The sequence below is a fragment of the Catharus ustulatus genome, chromosome 4 (genome assembly GCF_009819885.2).
Source record: "Catharus ustulatus isolate bCatUst1 chromosome 4, bCatUst1.pri.v2, whole genome shotgun sequence".
In the NCBI taxonomy this organism is placed as follows: Eukaryota; Metazoa; Chordata; class Aves; order Passeriformes; family Turdidae; genus Catharus; species Catharus ustulatus.
In genome coordinates, this window is record NC_046224.1 from 6,226,094 (window position 1) to 6,251,891 (window position 25,798).

A 25,798-nucleotide genomic window follows, 5' to 3' on the forward strand; every position below is an offset into this window, starting at 1 on the left:
TGATAGCTGGAAGGAAAAGAGAGCCTGAGGAAAGGTGCTTTATAAAAAGAACTGGGGAATCAATAATTTCTCCATAGTCTCTTTTCCTAAGAACCTGAAAATCTCAGTCCTTGCAGTCCTACACGTGCCAGTCACAAAGAGAGGGTGAACGATCTGGTTGTGCCAGTGCCAGTGGCCCTACAGGACATGGCTGAGCTCACAGGGCAAGGGTGACCCATGTGATTTAACCCTTCTGTCTCTCCCAATCTGTCCAACCACAGGGCTGCTCTTCGCCAATCGTGGTGAAGTTTGCTGACACCCAAAAGGACAAGGAGCAGCGGCGTTTGCAGCAGCAGTTGGCTCAGCAGATGCAACAGCTCAATACTGCCACTTGGGGAAACCTCACAGGTCTTGGAGGACTCACACCACAATATCTAGCTGTAAGTTCATTTCAGAGGTGCTGGCTGTACTATACTCTATTTTAGAACCATGGTAAATCAGTTCTACTAAACTCCCTGCAGTAAATTGCTAAATTGTCCAGGATACATAGCATGTCTTATTCTGGGTGTGTTTATCTGCAAAACAAATCATAGGTTCATAGAAAGGCTTGGGTTGGAAGGGACCTTAAAGATCATCTAATTCCAACCCCTCCACTGTAAGTAAAATTTGTTTCCATTAGTTTTATTAGGGGTTTTGAATGTTAGAGTCTGGTTTTTATAGCTGGAATAAAATTTAAGTTCTTCCTTAGGGGAGGACAGATAGGCAGCTGAACACTGTAGGGACCGTATCCATATGGTGCAGCCTCTAAACTAGAATGTTGTGGTTCAATCATCAAATTTCCACATTTCATTTGGAAATGGCTTTTGCTTTAATGCGTGGTCCTGTCAATGCTAAACATGCATGGTTCATATACTCTTGTACAGAAAGTGAATGTAGCCAGGAAAAACCATAAATTTGAAATGGTCTTTTCCTTGGTCCATTTGTAAGATGAGAAGCAGGTGCTAGCTGCTGTACCTACTGGAAAATCTGAAATCCACTGCCACATGTCTTTGATCCTGGATGGCCAAGAGAGGCTCCCCTTCATCACAGCTGAGAGGGAGCCTCTGCCTTTTGTGGCTCTGGAGTTGAGAGATCTGGTTGAGGAGCTTTTGGATAACTTGGGGGTTCCTCATGGTTCCAAGTAAGACAAATATAACCTGGCAAAGTACAAGGCCAAGTACAAGGTCCTGACCCTGGATCAGGGCAATCCCAAGCACAAGAGCATGGATCAAGAGCAGCCCTGAGGAGAACTTGAAAGTGTTGGTGGATGAGAAGCTTGACACGACCTGTCAGTGAGCACTTCCAGCCCAGAAAGCCAAACATGTCCTGGGCTACATCCCCAGCATTGTGGACAGCAGATTAAGGCAGGGAGTTCTGTCCCTCTGCCCTGCTCTGCTCTGCTCAGACCCCACCTGCAGTGCTGCATCCAGCCCTGGGTCCCCAAAACAGGAAAAATATGGACCTGTTGGAGCAAATCCAGAGGAGGCCACAAAGGCTTGAAGCACTTCTGCTGTGGAGAGAGGCTGAAAGAGTTGGGGCTGTTCAGCCTGGAGAACAGAAGCATTTGTTCTTAGAGTTTTCCATACCTGAAGGGGGCCTCCAACAAAGCTAGAGGGGGCATTTTTACAGAGGCATTTCGTGATGGGACAAGGGGTAGTGATTTTAAACTGAGAGAGGGCAGGTTTGGATGAGATACTCAGAAGAAATTGTTTCCTGTGGGGGTGGTGAGAGAGTGGCACAGGTTATCCAGAGAAGCTGACGCTGCCCCAACCCTGAAAGTGTTCAAGGCCAAGCTGGATGAGGCTTTGAGCAACCTGGTGTAATGGAAGGTGTCCCTGCCTATGACAGGGGGGTTGGAAATGGAGGATCTTTAAGGTCCCTTCCAAACCAAACTGTTCTATGATTCTATGAAATGGATGTGCCCATATATATGTATTGTATATGTGTGCATGCAATGTTTTGGTATAGTGATATAAACAGCAATTTTCCCAGCAATTAAATATATATATATTAGTACTGAGGTTGGCTAATTAATACTGAGATAGGCTAAATTGCTATATATACACAAATACCAGCCTAATGAATATCTGTATGCTTGATTCATAAAGATAATAAAAGAAAAAACTGAATTCGCAGGGGTGGGGAAGAATGGACCATGATTGACAGAGATGAGTTATGGTAACTACTAGACTACAGAGGGTTGTAATTAGTCACACTATGTTGGTTTAAATAGATTTAACACCTGGTTGTTAAAAAGAATAAATTGATTAATTGTTTTAAAGCAGCCATGTTATTGAGTTTCCCTTGTGTCTCTGTGTTTCTTAATAGAGATTAGACATTAATATGGATTTACAGCATTGACTCTAGGGATGTTCATTCCAACAGCAGACAGAAGCAAGAGACTATATAAATGTAAAGGAAAGCAGAAATATTCCAAATGTGAAATGATAGCTCACTTTAGTTTTATCTTCATTTGTTGCATTACTGTCAGATAGATTGCTGTGCTGTGTTGTTCATTTGCAGCTCCTGCAGCAAGCAACTTCCTCCAGTAACTTGGGTGCCTTCAGCGGCATTCAGCAAATGGCCGGTGAGTTAAAAACCCTTTCATTTTGCTCCTGCTATGCTTTGTATTCTTAAGCTATTGAATCCTGTACCTCTAATAATCACATTGTCAGGGGGTGGGGGGCGTGTTGTGTATTGAAGGTGGCAGATGCATTGGCAGGGGACAGCTCACGGTTCGGCGTCAATAGAAACACTTTCACCCCTCTTTCAGGACTGAAATTAAACCCGGTGCTCCCAGGTTGTGCAAACAGTTTGTCTTGCATTAGTCACCTGCCATTTGGCCAAAGTAACCAATTGTAAATTGCAGGAGAGCTCTTAGTCCCTGCAGCCGTATCCTGCCCTATGAAAAGTGTCAGGAAAGCAACAACAGGATTACATTCTAATTTCCAGTGAGATTTCTGTGTCCTGAAAAATCAAATTAATGGCAGCCCTCAAACATTTTAATAATATGTGGTGAGGAAAAATGTTCTGACCTTTTTAATGAAACCCAAGATTACAGGCCTACCTTCAGTATGAATTTTCAGGCTCCTTTTATAATCATGGAAAATTAACTGGGTACCTTTTTGACTTTGGAACCCTAGTTGGCACAATTACACAACAGAGATTTTATGTAAAAGTATAATCTTCAGTCTGGAGGAAAAAAAAGAAAGAAAGAAAAGGGGAAAAAAGAATCAAAGTGTGAGCGGATTTGAAAGCCAGCTAGTTGGAGGGTTTCTTAGTAATGAGCTGTGTGCCAGTAGTAACTGATGTGTAGTGATTAGCAAAAGGTCATTCCCACTGTGTGACCTACCATGCTGATATCCTAACTTAACATGATGCTAGAGAAGGCAGCATGTGCAGTAAATCAGAGCACAGATGCACATTATGCCTGCCGTGAGGAACTGTTAAAAAGCTTTTTTTTTTTCTTGTTAAAGGAAAAAAAAAGAGAATCACAAAACCCCTAAATTGCTACATTAGTTTATTTTAATCATGAGCCCACTGAATCAATGAAATACAGCATTACACTTGCTTCATCATCACAAAACAAGGGCTAAAATATTCAGAAGTCTTTATGAGCACCATTTCTCATTCTTTTTTTTAATCCTGGTCTTTTGCTGCTTCTGGTTCTGCTTTGAATGAAGCCTGGAATACTTTAACAAGTATATATCTACCACACTGTATAGCTATACCCCACAGGTATTCTTTGCTCAATCGTTATATTATGCCATTATTGCAGTGACATCAGAGAATAATGTGAACCTGCTGTCTGACAATATAAATTGGCCTACAGATGACAATATCTCTGAATTATTCTCTCTTCCTCAGACCTGCTGGCAGTGCTTGCTGGTTCTATTATGTTACACTTGCAATCTAGCATTTTTTCCATCAAAATAATGTATCTTAATATGATAAACAGAACAGAGCGGTTCAGCAACAGTTTTATACTTGGCAGTTTTGGAAGTGGTTTTGAGCTCAAAGATTGTGTTTTAATGTTTTTGTATTTGGTTAGGTCTACAAAATGAAAGAATGGGGACACTGAGGAAAAAATAATGTGATATCCATTGCATTATGTGCACCTTAGAAGTTTTTGTGGCCTATTTCTCACTATTAGTGTAGATTCGGCTTTGTTTCCAAGAACTGTGTTGAAACTAAGGATTCTAGTTAAGTATTTCCAGTATGAACTTTCAATGCAGGATGTGATTTATTCTCTGAAAAGCATATGGTCTTGAGACTAAGTCATCTTAAGAAGTCATAGTGGCACATCATTGTTACTCGAGGGATATACTTTTTTCAACTGCAAATTAGATTGCTGATGCACTCATCTATGGGATAATTTGATGACTGACTGCCTCTCTTGGGAAAAAAAGTATTCTGTATCTTACATTCATGTTATCAAAACTCTTGAAGTTTTCTCCTTTCCCCAAAACATGTGACTCTTAAATCTTAATGTTCAAGGTAAAATTAGTGATACTAAATTGTTCTCCAAGCTGCATCTCTGCATGAAATTGCCAAAAAACTAAGCACTATTTCATTGTTAGAACTGAGAGTTTGTGTCCTCTCCTTGGAAATCAGGCAGCACTGTGTCATGCAGTGCATCTGGTATTAACAATTTGTATATGATGTTTTGTGAAAGGAATAGAAAGTATTCCTGTGTCTGCAGCAAGAGCTTGCATTACCAGCTGAAGCTATCTTTGAACATTTGTGAAGGCCTAGAGTTTTTTAACTAAAGCTGTATAGGTTCATTTCACAAAAAAGAATCTAATATGTAATTCCATATTGCATATAGTTTGCCTATTAATATAACATTTCAAAGCGAGGAATAAAATCCAGACACAATTGAGTGAGGTGCTAAAGAAGATCCGTCATTGCAGCTTTCAAGTTCTTTGAACTTTGTGTTTGAGGGGTGCAAATTTTTTATCCTTGAAGTCGATGGGTGTGCTTACCATGTAATTCAGACACTGAAACTTTGATCAAAAGCCACATGAGCCATTGAAATTCCACCCTTACTTCCATGTCAGGGCTCTAGCATCTCTTTTGTGCTTAAATCTTGATGAAGTCACGGCTTGCTACATTAAGACTTCTGATATAGCTACCCCCTTGTACAAAATTAGGGCCCTTTGGATCTGCAAGTGTTTATTTGTACTGCTAAAGCTTGTATTGTCTCTGTACAGAACAGAAGGGGAACTGCACAAACCCCACTGCACATGTGAAGAGTTATTTGCTATGCTCAGTGATATTATTTCTTAAATCAAAGCAATTTTCTTTGCTAGCAGAGCAAAGACACTGCTCTTCAGTGTGCAGTTTTAAATTCCCCTTCCCTAATACCGTATCTCAGACTGGCTAAAGTAGTTCTTACGCTGCAAAAGCAGGGGTTCTTTGATTTTGGTGAAGGGAGTGGGATTTTTAGGTGTTTGTGATTGAAGAGTATTGGAGTTTGCTTATTGCTTGTTTGTTTGTTTGTAAGCTGGGAATACAATCTAAAGAAAAATGGGCATTTTTCTCAAGAACTCTCTAACATACAGACATTAAGCACTCAGCACCAGGTTTAAAAATGAACAATGTTCTTGCTGTAGCAGCCAATTGACCCTGCTATAAATTCAGCATTTTATGAAGTCCAAGCAAATCATGAAACTCGTTTAACAAAAATTTGAGATCCTGAAATTTGAGAGACAAAAAAATGTAGCTTGCCATTTAGCATTACAAGCTTTTAGGTTCCATGCCTAATTTTGCAGTTTAGTTTTATCTCACTTCTATTAAAAAATGAGATTTTCATGAAATCATTCTACTTCATGAGTCAAGCCAAAGAAAACAAAGTAATATGTTGAGACTGGTAATAAAGGTGGGAGAGCTGGCAGTGGTGCCTTTGGTATTAGAGTAATCCCCTGGTTCTTGATTACAGGCACTAATTCTACCAAAGTCTGCTTCATTGTCCTGTATAAAACATGCAAGGACATGCATCCTTATGAGTATATTTCATAATGAGCACTTCCTCACTTTTCCTCCCCTTCTCTGATACCTTCTAATGCTAATGCTAATTTAAAGGCAGTGTTTCCTCTCACGTGCCTCTCCAGCCTCAGTGTCTAGCCTGCACTTTGTCTTTGGGGAAGGCTAATAATGTAGATGAATTACATTATGTGATTTGATTGTCTTACTTTAAAAGACAATGTAAGCTACATTAAACACTAGCAACCTTTCAAGCAAACAAAAAACTCCTCCTTCAAATACATACAAATTGCATGGGAAGCTTAGTTCAAAGGAGATTGATGTTGCTTGAATGTTTGAATTGAATTTGGCTGGCACTGGAGCAGGTCCTAAAAGCTGCAGTTATTTAAGCCAACCTGCCTGTTTAAGAGCTTGGGAATTACTATACAGACAGTGTAAAAGGAGGTTTACTACTGCTAGGATGATTGTAGAAAATATTTCAATGTTTTCTATATTTAACAGTATACAGTCTAGGAAGATTTTCTATAGTCCATTAAAGTCAAATGTTTTGGCAGGAACAAATATTGGTTCATACAGCAATATTTTTTTATGTGTGACCATTCAAGGCATAAAAAAGTACAGTACTCAGACACAAAGGGCTCTTAATTTCATTGAATAGACAGTGTATTTTGCTTTCTGAAGTTATACAGGAGGAGAAACCATGGGTTTTTCTTTGTCTTTCAGATCCCTAAGCCCTCTGCAGCTGGAACTTTTTATATTTTTACAATGTATATATTTTTTCCAGTCCTGTCCAAGTTCTCTCACAGTTTGGTTACATTTTGGGTTGAACTTCTGGCCCTTTCTGAGCCCTGCTCTATCCATCCCACCCTTCTTCCACTACCCAAGCCAGATTTCCTCCTGTTGCAGAGTCTGTAGGAGCAGATGGGTGAGAGAAAGTCTGTGAGGTTCTGCTTTCTGAATATTTTCCTCTAATTGTTGGATTGGCTCAGTGGATCTGGAGGGACCAGTTGGAAGCCAGGACCATCTGCACAAAAGCTCTATACTTCTGCATTGGCCAAAGGATCCTTTATATCCTCTGGCTCTTGGATGGCTTCATTCCAGCAAAGCCATACAGAAGGAGGATTTCTCCTGCTATGACCTCTTTAGGGATATCATATTAAAAGTAAAGGTCACCAACAAACTGTTTCCAGCTCAAGGGAGATAGCTGTTTCTTAAAGATAATTACCAGTTTTGAAAATGTTGACCTCAGGGACCAAAAATACTCAGCTTTTGTAACACTAATTCCATTGAAAGTCCTAGTTATTTTAACACATAAAATTAGCTTTCTTTTTGTTTTTTTTTTTTTCCCTTCTTCTTTTAACTAATATATTCGACAACTCTGTTTAGCATTTTTGGAGAGACAGAGTTTGCAGCAAGTGAGCCTGTTCACAATCCACACATTTCCTTCTCAGAGGAAAAGGAGAGGCACCTTGAGAGGAAAAAGCAGCGCTCAGCAGTTAGGGGATGTGCTTATTCAGATGGTAAATGTGCACAACATGCAAATTCGGCCAAGTCTGGGCACAAGATCTGTAGAGTGTGGGCTTTCCATAACCAGTAAATGGGAGTGAGGGGGCTTTTTATTGCCTTGCCCCCTCTGGGGATGGAATTTGTCCAACTGAACCTCAGTAGTTTGGAAAGAAGGGATCCCATCTCCCTGCAATGTCAGCGAAGAGGGAGTCATTCCCAGGCAGTGATTCATCCTACCAAGGCTGGGGTTAATCTGTTTTATGGATATTAGGAAAATACTACATATATTAGGAAGAAATCCTTCCCTGTGAGGGTGCTGAGGCCCTGGCACAGGTTGCCCAGAGAGCTGTGAATGTGAATCCCTGGAAGTGTTCGAGGCCAGGTCAGACAGGGCTTGGAACAACCTGGTCTGGTGAAAGATGTCCCTTGAAAGATGGGACTTTGAGCAACCTGGACTAATGGAAAGTGGCCCTGCCCATAGCAGGGAGGTTGGAATTAGATGGTCTTTATGATCCCTTCCAATTCAAATTTTCTATGAGACAATAGTTCTATGATTCTCTTTTAGGATCAGACAATTTCATTACCCTCTCTCTCTTCTTTGACTATAGCAAGAACCTGAGTGAGTAACATTTTTTTTTGGACCAGATGAATCTTTCCCACTAGGACTAAAGAAGTTTCAATTGACAAAAGCACTTATCTTGCCAGGATGTGTTTAGAGCATGTATAACCTGAAAATGGACTGAAATCCTACATAAGTCAAAAAATGGCTTGAGGGCTGTTGGAATTAGGTGATCTTTAAGGTCCCTTTCCAATTCAACCATTCTATGAGTCCGTGAACCTGCAGTCAGATTTAAGCACATACTCTTAAAATACAGAGCAGAATCAATTGTGGACATGAAAGTTGTTTTAAGGTCTTTGCTCAATCAAGCAATAACTGGTCAGGGTACCTCAAGCACTTTTCAGATAAGCAGCTTTTCTAAAAGTAGCCACTGAGTATATGTGGTTTGATGGAGGTGGCATTTAGATTTCCTGTCTATTTTAATTCTTAGAATATTGCTGGAATAACCCTGCACACCTTTATACACATTTTACCACCAACATCCAAAATGGCTGATGTCAGTGTTAGCAAATAGTTGCTTTTTAGCCTGGAGTTGATAAATTTTACCTTAATCCACATTTTTTAAGCTGCAGCCAGGATTTAATTCAGATGGAATAAATCCTAATAATTGAGAAGGATAAAATTTCCAAAGCAAAGAAAGTCAAGTCAGTGGGAACTACTTAAGAGAGATCAGATTTGGTCCTGATAATCACCACTGACTTTGATACTCTCCATGCATACGGTGCCACTGAAGGTAGCTGGTGCCTTCCTTTTCTAGGAATTTGTGCAGTAAGCAAATCTCAGCTATTTTCCAGTATGATTTTATTATAGTTTTAGAAACCCAAGAGCTGATGAGGCCTAAGAAGTCTTCAGGAATGGCTTGTGACTCTGTTCCCTCCTCTACAAATACCCAATAATTCCAAATTTGCAGTTATCACAGGAGAAAAGCTGCAGTGACTGAAACGAGGCAAATTACTTCATTGTATGAAAGTTTGTGTCAGAGGCAGCACAAGAAGTAGTAAAATGTAAATCTCGTGCTCTCAAATTTCCCCGTGTTTTCACAGAACTGCATCTGTGACTGTGCAGCACTACAAAAATTTCCTGTGAATGTGCTAATAGGCCTTATGAGAATGTTCTATCACCATCCATCTGTCACTTTTTAACAGGCCTGATTGGCAAGCACTTGTAACAACTGACATCTGTTCTCGCTTATTGATATGTAGATTTATGGTAATTGCTGTGAACAATAAGACACAAAATTACCTAAGGTGAACATTAAATTAAATTTTCATGCCCCTATCCTTATAAATAATTTTTTAAAAAATCTTAAGTTTCAAGCAAGGCATACTGTGCATCTGTTTTGTACATAATTTAATTGTTTTTTTAATCTGCCAAATAACAAAATGAAAGTTGAATTTCCTTGCAATCTTGAATATTTGCCAAGCTGATAGCACATTGGTAAATACATGTTATTAAAAATGGAATCAAACTGTATTGTGAATCTGGGTTTTTTAATCATTTCCCTTTAATTCCCAACATTGTCTCCATCATGAAGATCAAGAGTTATTCCTTACCCAGAAGGGGTTTTTTTCCTCTACAGGAGGATATTCATTTTTCATGTGCAGCTCTGCCTATGAGGCTGTTCCTCAGCATTAAGCAATTTGCATTTCTTCAGAGAGAGGTGCATTTGCTGAGTGAGCAGCACTTTCAAATAAAATCCATCTACTCATTTGCTGTCCAGCCCTGTTGCGGGATTTGGGACTGTTTTGAAAAAACTGTAGGATGTGAAATGTGTGAAGAGTGTGTGAGAGAGGGGAGGGAATGAGAGAACAGATTCATCCCACAGAACTGCAGAACTGTACCTTAGCTGAGGTTCAGTTGAACCAAAAATCCCTATTTGAAAGCAAAGTACTTTTGGGGTCTGGGACTTCAGAGCATTTGGTTTCCCTCCTCCAGGTTTGTCCAAGCAAGTGGGATGTTGACATTCCTGACAAGCTGATGGGAGAAACCAATAATGAGGGAGAAGAGATGGTAAAATGCCTGGGGAATGTGAAACAGTGATGACAAGACTTATTTTTCAGATGTTTGAGCAGACAGAGGATCCTGAAGAGGATGCATATTAAGTGATAAAACTGTTGACAAAATGGGCTCTAGAGCATGCTGTGTGACAGTGTGAGCCATGAGCCCTCGCTGACACTCACATCTGGGGGCTCTGTTCACTTTGCTGTCCTTCTCTCACTCAGGTGTGACAATAGCCAGCAGGTTTTAATCCTGCAGACACCCAAGCTGACACCCTGTAACATCTGCAGGCTGCTTTGTGGCCAGTGTCTTACAGTCACTGCTACAGTAAAACAAATAGGGCAGGGAGACAACTTCATCACCATCAAGCTCTTGTTAATTCATCTTCTTTGGGCATTGAAACTCATTTGCCAACTTGATGGGTTCCTCCTGTGCTTATACAGAAAATCTCCCACTATTAAAAAAAAGAAAAAGTTTTTGCAGAATGAGGCAATGATGGTATTTGTGATTAATAGTGCAGAGACAGCAGTTGTTTGCTCTGCTGCCTGTTGACCTTGTCTGGCCTAGGCTGTCCTCTAGAATCATTCTGTATCCATCACAATTATTTAATCCTACCATGTATACCACTTAAAAGTCCAAAGAAACCCTCACACAGAAGAAATTATGACTGATCCTTTTGATGAATAACTAAACAGTGGGTGATAGAAAGCCATTCCTCTGGAGGAGAGCAACCCACTGCTTTCCCAAATCCTTGTTATGGAATGGCATGAAAATACAGCCTCAGCGAAGATCAGAAATGTTTGCTGGATATTCTTTGCTGAATTACTTATTCTCCTTATGAAATAGAAAGGTAAATTATAATTAAGCACCAATATGAGTCCAGGATGAAAATTAATTCCGTATCTCATTTTGAGGGTTACTGACTGCTTTGTTCACAAAGATTTGGGTCTCAGCTTAAGTCATTTCCATCCCCAAAATCTTGTTTGAAATAGTCTGCAGTCTTACTATGAAAGCAAGATAATTCTTCAGTGGGGAAAAAAATACTTACACTCAAGGCAAACCAGTAAGTCAGACAAGTAATTTAAAAAAATAAAGCCATGTTGTTTGCATACCTGAATCTCTATCTGAACTGTGTCTTCCAAAATAGTTTGGATTAGTAATGTTTGAGAAAAGCCTTATCCTTGAAGATGATCTTTAGCCTCCAAAAGAAATCTTAAAGAGCTTTCTTGGTCAACATAATTCCTCCAAGTGTCTCGTTTGAGTTCCGGACTGAATTGTTGTGTCTTGGATCAACTAAAATCTTAACTCCCACCATTATACCCGTCTGCACCCATCTTATATCTGCATTTTAGCTCTTACTGAAGTATTTCATCTTAGAGTCAGTGCCCAAGTACTTCATCTAGTCCAAGGCAAAAGCTGTTTTCTTTTTAATTCCTTTGGAGAGACCAACTCCTGTCCCTCTGATTTAAGCAAACGTAAGCCATTGACTGTTCCTTAATGATCTTTCTTTTCCATTTCACAAAAGTTCTCTTTAATTCTTGTCCTCTTTTGCTTACCATCTAAATTAAATTTAAATGCCCCCATTTCTTTAAGATTCTTACTAAAATAAAGGTACATCTCCCCTACGTCTTTTAAAATAATGAAGTGACAGATTGACTCAGTAGACTTGGCATCATAGTCCAGAGCTTGCAGCCTGAAAATCCCTGTCTCAGTGACGGTTCTGTGGTCAGGCTGATACTAATTTGAGGCACTTAGTTCATTTGTGTTTTTAGAAATGAACCATCAAAAGGAAATTGAGCACAATTATTGGCTACTGCACAGCATAACCTTAGTGGTTATATTCAGAGGAGACATGGGAAACAAATTTTATTCATCCCAATTATATGACCCTGTCCTGAATGTGTTTTAAATGCTAGTTATCTTCTTTACATCCCCCATTGTTTCAGGAAATAATATTGTGCCTGGGCTTCATGCAGAGTTTAAATGACTTTTAATTCTACACTTCCCTTAGAAGAGGCACAAACCAGGTTTAATTTTCCTGAAGTATAGGCTGGTGTCTTTGGTGCATTCTCTCAACTCCAAGGTAGAAAGATGAGAAATCCTCACGAACTGTAAAAGGGGGTTTGAGATTATAGATGTCTTGGGAATGAAAAGAATCAAGTTTATTGGCAAGGTACACCCCAAGCTCCATGACCATTGAAAACAGCACTTTTAGATGATTATGATTATGGCTATGATGATTATTACCTGTTTTAATTAACCCTATTGCTTCTCCACATAGGCATGAACGCTTTACAATTACAGAATTTGGCAACTTTAGCAGCCGCAGCAGCTGCCGCCCAGACCTCAGCTACCACCACCAATGCAAACCCTCTCTCCACAACGACTGGTGCTCTGGGAGCCCTCACAAGTCCTGGTAAGAGCAGAGTTCCTGCTTCCAGCACACAAACATGGGACTCGAGGGGAAGGTGGCTGTTAAAATGCTGATCCCATGTTGTGTTGTAAGTTCCGTGCTCGTGTACATTGTGAAGAGCCTTTAATAGCTGACTACATTTTTGTTGCTGTTATTTTCAAGCAAATAACTGTTTTTTCAGGTGGTCCAATGTGGACATGTTCACCTTTCCAGATTCATTTCAGGGGCCATTAAAGCTTAACAGACCCATCTTAAAAAACTCTGCGTGAAAATTGCAATTGCATGAGAAACTTAAGATAAAATTAACTCTTCACAGAGAACTCAGAACATGACCAAATTCTTCCCATCCAAAGGAAAATCAGCAGAAGTGGTTCATTTTAATCCCCAAGATACTGATCTTTGACTCCCATCACATGTGTGCATTGCCTTTACCCTTCATGAATTTTTGTAAAGTCCTTTTTTCCCTTCTCTTGCTGCATCTCAGCTGAGCTTTCTTCTGGTCCAGAGTACACAGTTACAGAAGTGATATCAGATGCACAAGGAATACACAGCCGGATTCTGACTTTATTACACTGAGCAGAAGCCAGACTGATGGGAGCAAAAGGGACAGGATAAGAGGTGGAAATGCCTCCATGACCACCATGTGGATTTCCAGCCATGTGTGTCTCATGTCTCCAAAACCCTAGAGAGCAACTGGGGCAAATTCAGACTTAGGTAGCACTTCGGGAAATCCAGAATCCACAGAGAGAGATGTTGATTCAGTGTAGTTACTGTGGGTTTACATTGATGTAGCTCAGTAGAGAATCCGGCCACTTATTGTTACATAAAGGCTGCAGGGTGTAATTATTTGCATCATGAAGTGTGTTTATTGCTGTTCTAAAAAACATTCATATTATTTTAGACACCACTAAAGAACATTTGTGTTTAGTCTTGTTTGAGTGTGTATTTATCCCCCATGAAAAAGTAATTCATGGCAGACAGTTTGAGCTCATCAGTAAGGAAAACAGTCTTCACTGCACAATAGAACTGGGACTGAGTGTGGTGCTGGGTGTTAGTGCTGGCCAGGGCTCCCATTATATTACAGTTTTATTGTTTGTTTGGGACAGAGGTTAAATGGAAATAAGCTTGGCTAGTACTAAGTTTGTGCATAATTTTCCTGGCTTTTGCATGAACCTCATCTTGACGTAAAAATAACATTTCTGAGAAGCAGGTTAGGTGAAAATAATTTTGGCTTGCTAATGTGTTTTTCTAAAAACCTGAGCAATCTCTTCCCTCTGTCCTGGAGCTGGGACTTAGCACTTTGCAAAAGACTATTCCCAGTGTAATTGTTTCCATGTTACACCTGTCTAAATGCCACCCATATATAGAAGTAGAAATGTTGCATTTCATGCATGCTCCGTGATATCTCTGCAGTTTAGCTGACAAATGTCTGAGCAGCCTTGTCCTCCCAAGACACACACAACACATCTTGACCCATACTGAGAGCTCCCAGGGCAACTCAATGCACTTCACTGTGGGGCAGAAGGGCTGGAAATTAAATCTCTTTTTCTTTGCTGCTCTTTGTGGCACCAGAATGTTCCTGTTGTGCACTTTGTTTTGCCATGTACCCACAGAACCTGGATTCAGCCTTAAGGCCCACATTTCTCTCTTTCCCTCTCCAACACAGTGCTATCCAGCCTGTCTGACTTGCTGTTCCTTTTTGATCTGGAGGCTCCTTCAGAACCTGGGAGGTTGTTTTATCTGATATCCAGGTCTGGAGATGCCTGTGGTAGACAGGTTCTTGCACTGGGCTGGGCAGATATATCTCTGGGGTAACCAGAGCTTCGTATTGCTCAGGGTGGTATTGTAGAGCAGATACCAAGGGTTTTTCCGAAGAGGTTAATGATTTTGGCTAGCACATTGAACTTAGTTCTGGACATTTAGCCTTTCAGATAGCATCTTCAGAGTGCCAGTTGCTTTTCAAAGTCTTATAGATGATACCTGTACACCTGTGTTCTGATATTAGACAGCTTGAAAAATCTCTAATAGGTCCACTGACCTATTTATGCTGCACAACCAATCTAAAATCAAGCCTTGTTAAAATGTTCTTCAGTTTAACCTTCCTTATCTGGTTCCACATTCTCCACCCTATTACATATTTTGTAAACGTGAATAATATCTTCAATGATTCTTCTCTGCTCCATGGAAAATGAATTTAGTGGGATAAAGCTTTTCGTAGTAGCTCAAAGCATTTCCACTAAAACTTGAAATATGTTGGCAGAAAACATTTAAATCTGCCTTTCAATGTGTGGATGTTTGGAGGCCTTAAGGGTATTTTTTTGGTCTAGTTTTCCTTTAATAGAACACTTCAGTTTGTTGTGTTTCATAAGTGTAAATTATTTTGTCTGATTTCAAAGCCTGCCACTAAGCCCAGGAAGAAATGTTTGCATCTCTCCAGATAATGCATTAAATTAATAATTCTTACTTGAGAAAACAGCCCACATTTGGGGCAGTGCAAAGGTAGATGCTTAAATTTAATCATTCTCTTGATGTGAAAGGCAAAATAGTGCACAGAATGGAGATGGGCATAAGTGTGTACTTCCAGTATGCCTTGGACCATGGCAGACACATAATCCATGTTTCTAGCCAGATATATCTCCCCTGAATCAATTTTTGACCAAGAGTTCTTCCTCTGTCCTTTCTAAACATGTGTCATAAGAGCCCCAAAAATGGTTGTTTCAGTTAAAATTAATCTTGAAGCTTTATTTTACATAGATAAAATTTAGCAACCATCAGTGCACCACCCTTGTACAGAGGAGAGAGTGGTCAGGCCAACTTCAGTGCATGGGCAGCACGGAAAAACAGGCCAGGAAGTGAGGAGCCAGCAGGACATCTGATATTTGAGGATTTCCAAACAAATTAAACTCCCATGCTCTTTCTCCCATACATTCTGACTAAATAGCTTTGACCGCAACAGAGTCTAAGGACACTCGTTCTCTCCATGTGCTAAATACTTTCTCTTAAGCTTGAAAGAGTATTCATTCAGAAAGAACAGAGACAATACAATCCCCCAAACTATTAATTTTTTTATAATTGTAAATTTATAATTTCAATTTTGCATACCCATGGAAGTGTCTCCCTACAGCATTGTTAGAAATGATTTTTTAAAAGCCTTTGCTTAAAAAAACATGAAAGATTAAGCTTTCATTTTAGTAAAAATCCCCTCAGGCAATAAATAGGTTCTTTTGTCTCTTGGCCCTGGAAAAAAAATTTAAATGGTTTAAATTGCCTATGGTTAAAGTAACTGTTTCTTGCAATTATCAGATGGTAGTGAATAAAAATTAAAATGAAATCATGAAAGACTAAAAACCAGGTAAAGGCATATTATGTCTTTCATGAGTTTCTCATGGGTCTTTTGAAGACTCATTTAATCATCTTTCTTGTCTTTTATTTTGATATGATAATTGTTTCCTTTATTTACTTTAATCGCCTCTATTTAGTTAATTAATTCTTCACTTTATTTTCATTTCACTTGCTTAGGATATTTCTCTGTTTTAAATACAGGTACCAGTACTATTTCATACTGTTGTAAAGTGAGGTACCTGTAGTATTTCATAACACAAGGATTTGGGCTGGGGTAGCTTTTACCTGGCTCCAGGTTTGTCTCATCCAATTTGTCTCACTCCCTTTGGGTGAGGACCTGGAAATTTGCATTTCTTGTTAAATGGGAAGGAATTTTGGAGGGACTAGCTCAACTGTAGATATCCACACTGTAAATATCCCAATTTGGACAGGATGAATCCCAACCTAGTGTCAGGAACCTTATTGTCTCCTCCAGAGACTGTCCTTGACACATCCTGTAAATGGATCATTTAGCAAAGAGCTTGCAGGGAGGCTGCTACTCCAGAGCCTGCAGAGATACAGGGTTCATTCAGTGGGTGGGGGGAATGCCTGGAGGTGGATGTGAAGGAAGAGTATATAAGCTCAGGATCAAAGTATCTGTCTCTTACACTGTCTGACATTTAATTTCCCTCAGTTGACCCACCACCCTAATTTTCCCAAGGTAATAATGTGTGTTGTGACTGGGTGGTGCCAGGCTAATGCAGCACTGTCAGATGTGGATCACTCAGAGCAGATTGGTGAAAGCCATGTCCAGTCAAGGTCTGAGTATCTCCAAGGATGGAGATTCCACAGCCTCTGTGAGAGCATTTCAATTTTGTTTCTCCAAATTCACACATAAATGTTTGTTTCAGTAACCAGTAGGAAAGTCCCACTATGTGTAAATGAAGAGACTAAAGGTCTAATTATATATCCAAATTTATCTGCATGAACATACACAATATAATTTCTGAGCTGTGGGGGGATAGAACTGCTAAACCAGAAGCTAATTCAGTTTCAGACTTAGGAACCTTCATTTTCCATGACATTTTCATGATTATTTGATTCTCTAAACTATTATTTATTCACACAGCTGAACTAGGTATTCATGCTTCAGCAAAAAACTCTTTAGGTTTATCTGCTCTGTAAACCTACGAGGAAATATTTGGGGGAAAAAATATTGATAGGGTAGAAAGTGAGAAAGTGAGACTTTTTTTTTCTTTAATGACCTCTTAAAATCCAGCACAGCTTTTGTCATATTATGTCAGTATTCAGCCATTAACTCCTTACGCTGAAAAAAAAAAATTCTCCTAAGCACAAAGGTCTAAAAATACTCATTTTCAGACAGATGCTGACATTGAAGAATAACAGTCCCCAAAAAAGGAAGACTGTGAAGTATAGAATAAACTGAAAAAGAAAAAAAATTCGCTGCTTTTCCTGTAAGAATTAATTCATTCTTTCCCTCTGCTCAAAGCAGAGAATTATAACTTACAGCTATCATCCGTGGCTCATTATTTTCTCTACCCCCTAATCTAGTATGAAGATTGTCTTTGTTAGCTGAAGGTGTTCATGTTGTGAGCACAGTTGTTGAAATGGTAGAAATTTTATAGAATATACAAGATGCTTCAGCTGAGAAGCAGTGAAGAATGTTCAAATAACCATTCTTAGAAGATTTGCTTTTTGTTCACTTCAGTACAATACGTTTTTCTCCAATCAGTGGCGCAAGGCTGCCACCGTGACATTTTGTTAGAGGCCAGTACACCCACTGAGATAGTTGTGATTTGCTTCCAGGATGATCCAAAAATAACCCTACCAGTAGGTGTGTAGGAAGGTCTGACAGTTTGCTAAAGACTGAATTGAAATAGATGTTTCATGTTGGAAAAGATCGGTTTAAAATGCAGAATGACGCTCATCATGCTGTAGTACAAATGGATTATTTTTGTGCCATTTCATGTGAATTAGTGCATGTTCCATTGTTGTAAAATCATTTAAAATAAGCTTTATTAGTTTCACAGAATGTAGAAAACTTCCCTACCATAATTTTCATTATTTTTAGGTTAAAGATACAGTTAATAAATATAAGACATGGCTTAAATAAAGATTTTAAAATACAGTGTATGTATAGTACACACACTTAACCCAAGCATATGTTTTAAAATTTTGTAGTTAAGTCTAGTTATATAAATAGCATTGTTATCTTAGTGGTTGGAAGACAGAGAATTTCAATTCCTTAACTCTCATCTCAGCACCAATATTTTAAAAGAATATGTTTTCAAGGAAGCTACGGGAAAAAATCTTGCCTTAGCACACATCCCAGTGCCTGTTATTGGCCTGCATAGTTCAAGGAGGTTTGTGACAAGGTTTGTGAACTGTTGTGTGTCAGCTGGTGTCACACACATGGTGTTCAGTTTATGAGTCTGTGGCTAGGCTCCTCAGTCAGTGAATTGATTTTGACCACTCTTAGTGCCCAGGGATTATGCTGCTTCTCGGAGAGATAAATCAGTACTAAGCCCATCTGATAATTAGGCCACCCTTAAGCAGGCGTGCAAGCACAAGTTGGAGCCAGAAATAGGAAACCGAGCATGCATTTTTGACTTATATTTGTATTTTTAATAATGGTTCAATATGTCTTAAATTACTAAAGGAGAAAATAGTGGGAATTGCGGCTAAGAATCTCCCAGAGTCCCAGTACAGTAGGAGAGGTGATGGATTCATATGGAGCCTCCCTGGATCAGCACTGTGTGTCCCTGGTGTCCTCATTGGAAAAATGAGCCAGTGATAACCTGAAGGATGCTGGTGGCAGCAGACAGGCCATCAGTTTGCTGATTGCATATTTTTCTCTTAAAATCTAACAGGTCTTTGTACATTCTCCTCTCAGAAGGGTTTCTGAGCAGGTGCATCAATGCAGCCTGAAGGATCTCAGGCAGGTTCAGGCACTGAACAGGCTCAGGGTGGGCAGAACTGCTGTGTGAAGCAGTGTGAGGCTGCCTGACAACTGTAGGGGTCATTTTGGCAAAACTCCTTATCTGTTTTAGAATCCTTATCCTTATCTGTTATCCTTATCGGTTTTAGAATCAACATTATTAATTTATGCATTTTTGACAGAGAAATCTCCAGCTGTTTTCCTCGGAATTCCATTTAACACTGAAGGACAGAAACATGGACATATTTTCAGTCAAGCATTGTGCTAGTTCATTTTTTTTTAGGTTTGTCCTTTTCTTTCAGGAAGCAGCATACAGTACTAAACCATGGATTAGTAGGATCTAATTCAACAGGAGACATGTTTGTTTTTTAAACATTATTACATTATCATCTTCCTAAAGTATTAAATCCATTGCCTTAGCACATTTCAGGATTTACTTTGCTTGCAGTATACAAATAACACGTATAATACATTATATTTTGTAAGTATCTCTCTACCCCACTCTTAATCTCTATTTCAAGCTACAAGAATCCCAGTTTGTGAAAAAATATACCTAAAGCTTTTTCCTTTCTGTTGGAAGCACTATTTGAAGTTCATTCAGGGTTGCTTTCTACTAAAGAAAGATGATAGTATCAGCTTGCCTATACAGGTAAGCTTATATGTAATATATCTTACAAGAAGTTACAAGCCCAGAAAATGCTGTGGTTCATAATACCCAGGAAATAATGTAAATCTTAGAAAAACTCATGCATTTGAAGGAGCTTTCAACTACTACCAACACTGTTCCTTCAATCCTACTGGATTGTGCTTGTGTCTATGGATACTCCTGGTCTGTTTACCCAAAGCAGAAAAAGTATAGTTAATAGTAAAAAATAATAATTTTTAAAAAATCTTAATTTTATTCGATTTTTTTTATTATTTTTAATGTCTTAACCTAATTGTTTTAACATTCTCTCAAAAGAACTAGTTCCTTGGATATGGGGCTACTGAATTATTTTATGCAATGTCCAAACAACTGCATGAGTTTAAAACTAAGTAAAGTAAACCCTCAACTGCCTTTGCTGTTTGCAGAACAAAAATGTGTAATATGGATGAAAAGAACCAGTGTCACAGTGAACTCAGTATGACTTTACAAATGGTATGCAAAGGACCTGGCTGAGTAACTTTACATGAGGCAAGATAATCCTCAAGCTCTGCAGCTCCCAGGAGTGAAAACTGCATTTTGTGGATGTGCTATTGCAATAAGGTTGTGCTTGCACACCCCACTTAGAAACCCATTTGCCATGGAAATGATTGCATGCACCTTCAGGATTCATAACTCCTTTAACTACAAACTCAAGTTTTCAATATATAGTTTAGCTCATCTGTATTCTAAAATACCATGGATAGGACTCCTAAGTGTCTGAAGGAAACAAGTCTTTTAGAAACATCTTGTTGCAATGGAAAGACAAACACGTCCCAAGGACTGTTTACCTGATCTTAAGACAGATACATGAGAGAGGTGAAAAGGAAGAGGAACCAGGCCATCCTCTCCCATGTACTAGAATTTGAATTGGTATATATGCATGTGGTAAGCACTTGTAGAACAAAAACATTGCTTGCATTGAATTATAGCCTTGGACTCTGCTGACACTCTTCTTTCTTTTTTTTTTATATTTTTATTTATGGAGAGATGCCACTGCATGTTGTTTGTCAATGCTTAGTGCTGAAAGTGTGTCAAAGATGTTGCAGGCACACTGGGGGCCATGTGAAGGAACCTGTACTCCAGGCAGGAGATCCTGGCCTCAGTAGAGCCTTCTTGATTTTTAGATCAGAAATTCTTTGGAAAGTGATTTATAAGTGGCTGTATTCTGAAGTGGCTCCACATGGAGGTCATTTCAGCATCAGGGCATGCATCTCTGAACAATAGCCCGCTCCAAACTGTGTGAGATAGCTGTAATAAACATGAGAGCACAGCTGGAAGTTCCCTGTAGAAATGGCTTTGATGTGAACTCAGTGGTGCTTCAGTGAGCACAGCCACAGCCCTTGGCCCCACTGAGTAAAGCAGAGTCATAAGTGCTCAGTAATTCTTCTTTGTTTTCCTCATATTGTGGTGATTCAATTTGGTTTGATTTCAGTTAGAGTTACGGTTGCAAATACATAATGGTCAGCTATGAAGCTGAACTCAAGCCAGTCCACCGTGCATTATTATTTTGTTCCTGAGCCACTCTAAAGTATTTCCCACCCAAAACCAAGGGCAGTTTATCATCGTGGTGTGCTGGGAAGAATGGACAACATGTTGCAGGCACAGTATTGAAGTACAACTTGTAGTTTATTCTAGAGGTGGATGATCTTCACTGAGAAATGCGTTTCACCAAAACAGGAGCATCAGCGTGGAATTGGCCCAGAACATTAACTTACTTTTTGCTCTCTCTTCATCTTCAAAATCCCACAGGAAAATGTGCCCTTAAACACCAAGATTCACAAACCCAGCCCAAATTCACGAAGACATGGCCCATCAATGCCCTCGTTATTAATGTACATTCTGGTAGATAAATAAGTTTAGGGGAAAATGATGGAACAGAGGACTAGAAAATGACAAAAATAACCAACTAATAGGTTTCTCTGCCATACCTGTAGTACCTTTGCATGCTCTGTTTTCTCCTCCTTCTTTGCACTGCTGTGGAAGGTCCATGTTGTAAACATTGTAATTTCATGACAATCATAAATGTCAAGTTAGGTGTTGACATAAGTGATTAAAATGAGGGTCCTTGATTTTCACTTGTCCCAAGCTTTCTTAGCTCTCAAAAAATCCATGCAGTGCTAAATAGTATGGATTTATGAGCCTAAAGTTATTTTCCCATTGTTGAAGGCTTTGGCTTCTAAATTTGAAAAAAAATTGAATTTATTGGTTCACCTCTTTATGTTTTCTGTGGGGTTTTTTTAAATTCTTTTTTTTTAATGTTCAAAAAGGACCTTCATAAAATATAAACCTGTTTTCAGAAAGCCAGAACCAGAAGGATCACCATGGAGAAAGACTCCTTCCTCTCTCTCCCTCTCTGTCATGCTTTCTCTCATTTGGACATGCATGCACACAAACACAAAAAAAGAGACCAGATGTTGAGTGCATGGTGTTCTCCCTTCCTCCTTTGCTCACTGCTGCTTCTCCTTCCCTGGTCCTTGAGAAGAAATGGACAATCTTTCATGGGCACAGTTCACCTGTGAGTAATGAAGAAGCAGAGGGGCACTGATTTATTGAAGAATGGCTGTGATATTGGTATATGTCTTTCTATATTGTCATTCTTGTTTCCCCTGACTCTTTCTTGCTCTCTTGCTTTTCTGGTGCTCTTTCCCTGGAGTGCATCTGTCACTTTAATTTTATCCTATCCAAGCACAAGCAGAGCACTTAAACTTCCTAGAATCTTCCTTTTTGACATGTCAGACAGCACTTCCAAGATACCAGAAAATGTGCAAGTTTTTACTTTATTCTCCATACCAATGGCAATGTGTTTGTCAGAGGACCTTATGGAAAATACACCTCTCCAGACCAGGAAAATTTACCTCATCTTTGCCAAAATCTTCCCTTAGGAATAAAACCAGGGCCTGCTGGTACTGTTAGCAACAGAGAGGCCAACAGTTTGTGCAAGGATACTCAGATGGGCTGGAGATCACCGTAAAGGGCAGACAATTTAATGCCAATCACACATGCTAGTTAGATTAGAATACTGATGAGTGCTAGTGAAAGGCCAACTGCATCTTCTTTTAGCAAAAATATTAAAATGCCCCCATTTCTCCTCCTCCCCCTCCAGTTTCTCCACAAGAATAAATTAAAACTTGGAGGTGTGGTTATTATCACAGAATAATTAGACCCCATGGGATTAGAGACACTCAACGTTTGCTAATGCCCCTGGGTTGTGATTATCTAATAATGATGATGCCTCTGTCATTGCTTAATTATTCTTCCCCTTTAAAATGTTCCTTCTGCAGTCAGAGCCCGTAGAATGTGCTCATTTCAGCCAGAAACACCACTGCAAATTCCTGAGAGCAATGTCACATGGGCACCATGATTGATTTGCCCACTTCTCCCCCACACCGTGTTTATAATCTCATTTCATAAGCTCCAACATTGCTCATTCCCCTTTTCCATAAGACATTTCATTTCTGTGTTTAGGAGAAAACTCAGTGGCCTCCATCTCTTCAAAACAACCAGTTGGTGTTAGTGCTACGCAAAGGTAACACACCTTAATTGATTGACATTAAATATATGAGATCAGATCTGTGCAGAATCCCTCCTAACTCCAGGTCAGTGCTCCAGACTCCCATCTATATAAGAGCCTCCTACAGCTGGGTGCCATTCTCTGTTTAAGGGAGTACCACCACAAAACTAAGATCATATAAACCAAAGATGGAAGTTTTGCACAGGCTTTGTCCAACACAACAAAACTTTGTCCAATATCTTTAGTCTTTCAGTCAGGTCAGCAGATGTTCCTCGTGTTTAGATACAGTTTTCAAGACACAGTTCCAAATGTCATTGGTTATTGCAACTAAAAATCAGAAAGAAAACAGAGAAGGTAGCCTTAATCTGATTATCCTTAAGTCCAGTGTTGTCTCTTAGCTTTATTATCCCTCTTGGACTAAGCAAGGGACAAAGGCATATTTTGTTTACCCAAGAGATTTTGTGTACTAAACAAAGATTTTCAATTCAGCTGGCTAAAATTAGTGATTTCTACTTTAGGGTTGAATATTTCTTTTTATTTTGTCCTTATAATTCTCTGATAAACTCTTACAATTTTTTTCTGTCACTGACTGAGGAGCTGTTAGAAATATTTCTTATTTTCTTTTTTTCTTGCCTATATTCTCTTTGCATGATTTCTTTATATCCTGTCTTTACATTCTTCTACTGCGATTTTATTTTCTGTTGCACATTGCTGAATCTAAGAGGAATTTAAAACCTCAAGGAAAGATCCAACGTGAGAACTTCTTTTGTTAGATGTAGGTTAGATGTAGGTTCGATGTAGAAACCTCACCCACACAGTGTAGTTGTGGCAGCCTAGACTCAAAACCACAGATGAGAGTTAAGTGTCATAATTAATGTCAACCTCTGTTTCTCTAAACAGACCCAAGAACAGAAACTGGTTCTACTGTTCAACACATCTCCATTCTTCAGCCTTCTTTCATTCTGTCCTAGTGTGAGCTGACTTTCTCTACTTTTGTCCTATGCTGCTCTAACTCCCATAGAATTATTGAGGTTGGAAGGTCAGGACATCTGTGGCCCAACTCCCTGCTCATGTGAGATCAGGCTACTTAGGGCTGGATCCAAACAAGTCTTAAAAACCTCCGAGGACACGGTTGGAGCAATCTGGATAACCTCTTCCAGAGGAGGAAGGGAACAGGACAAGGTGGAGAGGAATGGAGAAGTGCACACTTTACACTGCCCATAAATAGTGCCAAGTTAGCACATATAGCAGGGAGTTTCCAAGAGGTCCAGGGGGTTTTGTGGTACAGGACTTTGCTGAGGAGTCATTGGAATTTTTTGAAGAAATACATTGCATTGGATTTTTTTTTTTTTTACTTAGACATTTACCAAAAAAATTAAGGAAAGGATGAGGCTGACTACACACTGTAAACCATTTCTCTGCTAAAACATAGTGGTACATGTGTGATTGGAATAGGTCCTTTCCTTCAGTACAACAGTGAGAGGGTGGGTTATTTAGTTCTTTGTCTTCAGCAGCTTTGCTGGACCCTGACCTCCACTGTGGGAAAAGGATTCCTGAAGATGAACAGAGAGAGGGAGCACGTCTCCTATGAGGAAAGGCTGAGGGAGTTGGGGTTGTTCAGCCTGGAGAAAGCTCCAGGGAGACTTTATTGCAGCCTTTCAGTACTTAAAGTGGGCCTGCAAGAAAGATCAGGTCTGTAGAAATAGGACAAGGGGCAATGCTTTTAAACTAAAAGACAGTAGATTTAGACTAGATACAAGGAAGAAATTTTCTTTAAGGAGGATGGTGAGACACTTGTACAGGTTGCTCAGAGAGGTGGTGGATGCCCCATCCCTGGAAACAGTCACAGTCAGGTTGGATGGGGCTTTGAGCAACCTGTTCTAGTTGAAGATCACTCATTGCTCATCTTTAAAGATGCCTTCCAACTTAAACCATTCTCTGATTCTATGGTTCATTTTATAAATTGGCCTGAGATATGAGAGGTGTGGTATTTGCCCAAGGCTGTACTACAGACAAGCACAGGTCTGTGGTTTCAGTAAAGCAAGAAGCTCTACCAAGGGCACTCTTTAGTCTGAGGTGTAGAAAGTAAATAGGTGAGACAAAAATGTACCTGTGCCACTAAGATACAGCTTCCTAAGAGACAGGCAGCAACTGTGAGGAAGCAGAATGTCTTGCAACAAAAATCATAGCAATTGCTTTATCCAGGGCAGCACAAGAATTTTGAGGGAAAGCTGGGGAAGGCAGCAGTAGTATCTGGTAGTTGAACTCATCCACTTGCTCTTCAGGGCAACCCAGCTCAACCTGAAATAGAAATCTAAAGGTAAGGTGTCTGAATTGGAGATCTTTAAATCTCAGAAACAGTCTAGTTTTGACTAGCTTAAATGAACAATGAAGCTGCCAAAAGTGGGGAAATTAATTCCATCCACAGTGTGTGTAGCAAAGCCAAAGAAATATTTACACATCATTGCCTTTCCTAGATGCTGTCAGCCTGAATCTAGTTTTCCAGCTGAGGCAAATCCAGATGATCTAAATCATTATGACTCTATTGACATAAGCTAGCCAAAAGAATGGCCAAAAGTTTCTGTGCTACTTGCTGTTGGTTTTCTACATTGGCTTAGTTTTTAGGAATTGTGCTGAAGTATTATTTAAATTAAAATTTAAAAGAGAGAGGACTCATTGCTAGTTCATATTTCAGTTAAAAAAAAAAACTAACTCAAAAAGTGTTATAACCATTTATAGGCAGAAGTGAATGTTTTGAGAACATTTGAAAATGCCAGCTCCTT

The 25,798-nt window shown here is 39.4% G+C and overlaps 1 protein-coding gene across 12 annotated transcripts in view; it reads left to right on the top strand.

The window, feature by feature from the left end:
• CELF2 (CUGBP Elav-like family member 2) overlaps nucleotides 1–25,798 on the top strand; it is a 371,106-nt gene that overhangs the window by 321,494 nt on the left and 23,814 nt on the right. For all 12 annotated transcript variants that reach the window (XM_033057254.2, XM_033057251.2, XM_033057250.2 and 9 more), the window contains 3 exons: nucleotides 261–419; nucleotides 2,542–2,605; nucleotides 12,408–12,542. In XM_033057254.2, the coding sequence (XP_032913145.1) occupies nucleotides 261–419; nucleotides 2,542–2,605; nucleotides 12,408–12,542 (358 nt within the window). The remainder of the gene's footprint in view (nucleotides 1–260; nucleotides 420–2,541; nucleotides 2,606–12,407; nucleotides 12,543–25,798) is intronic.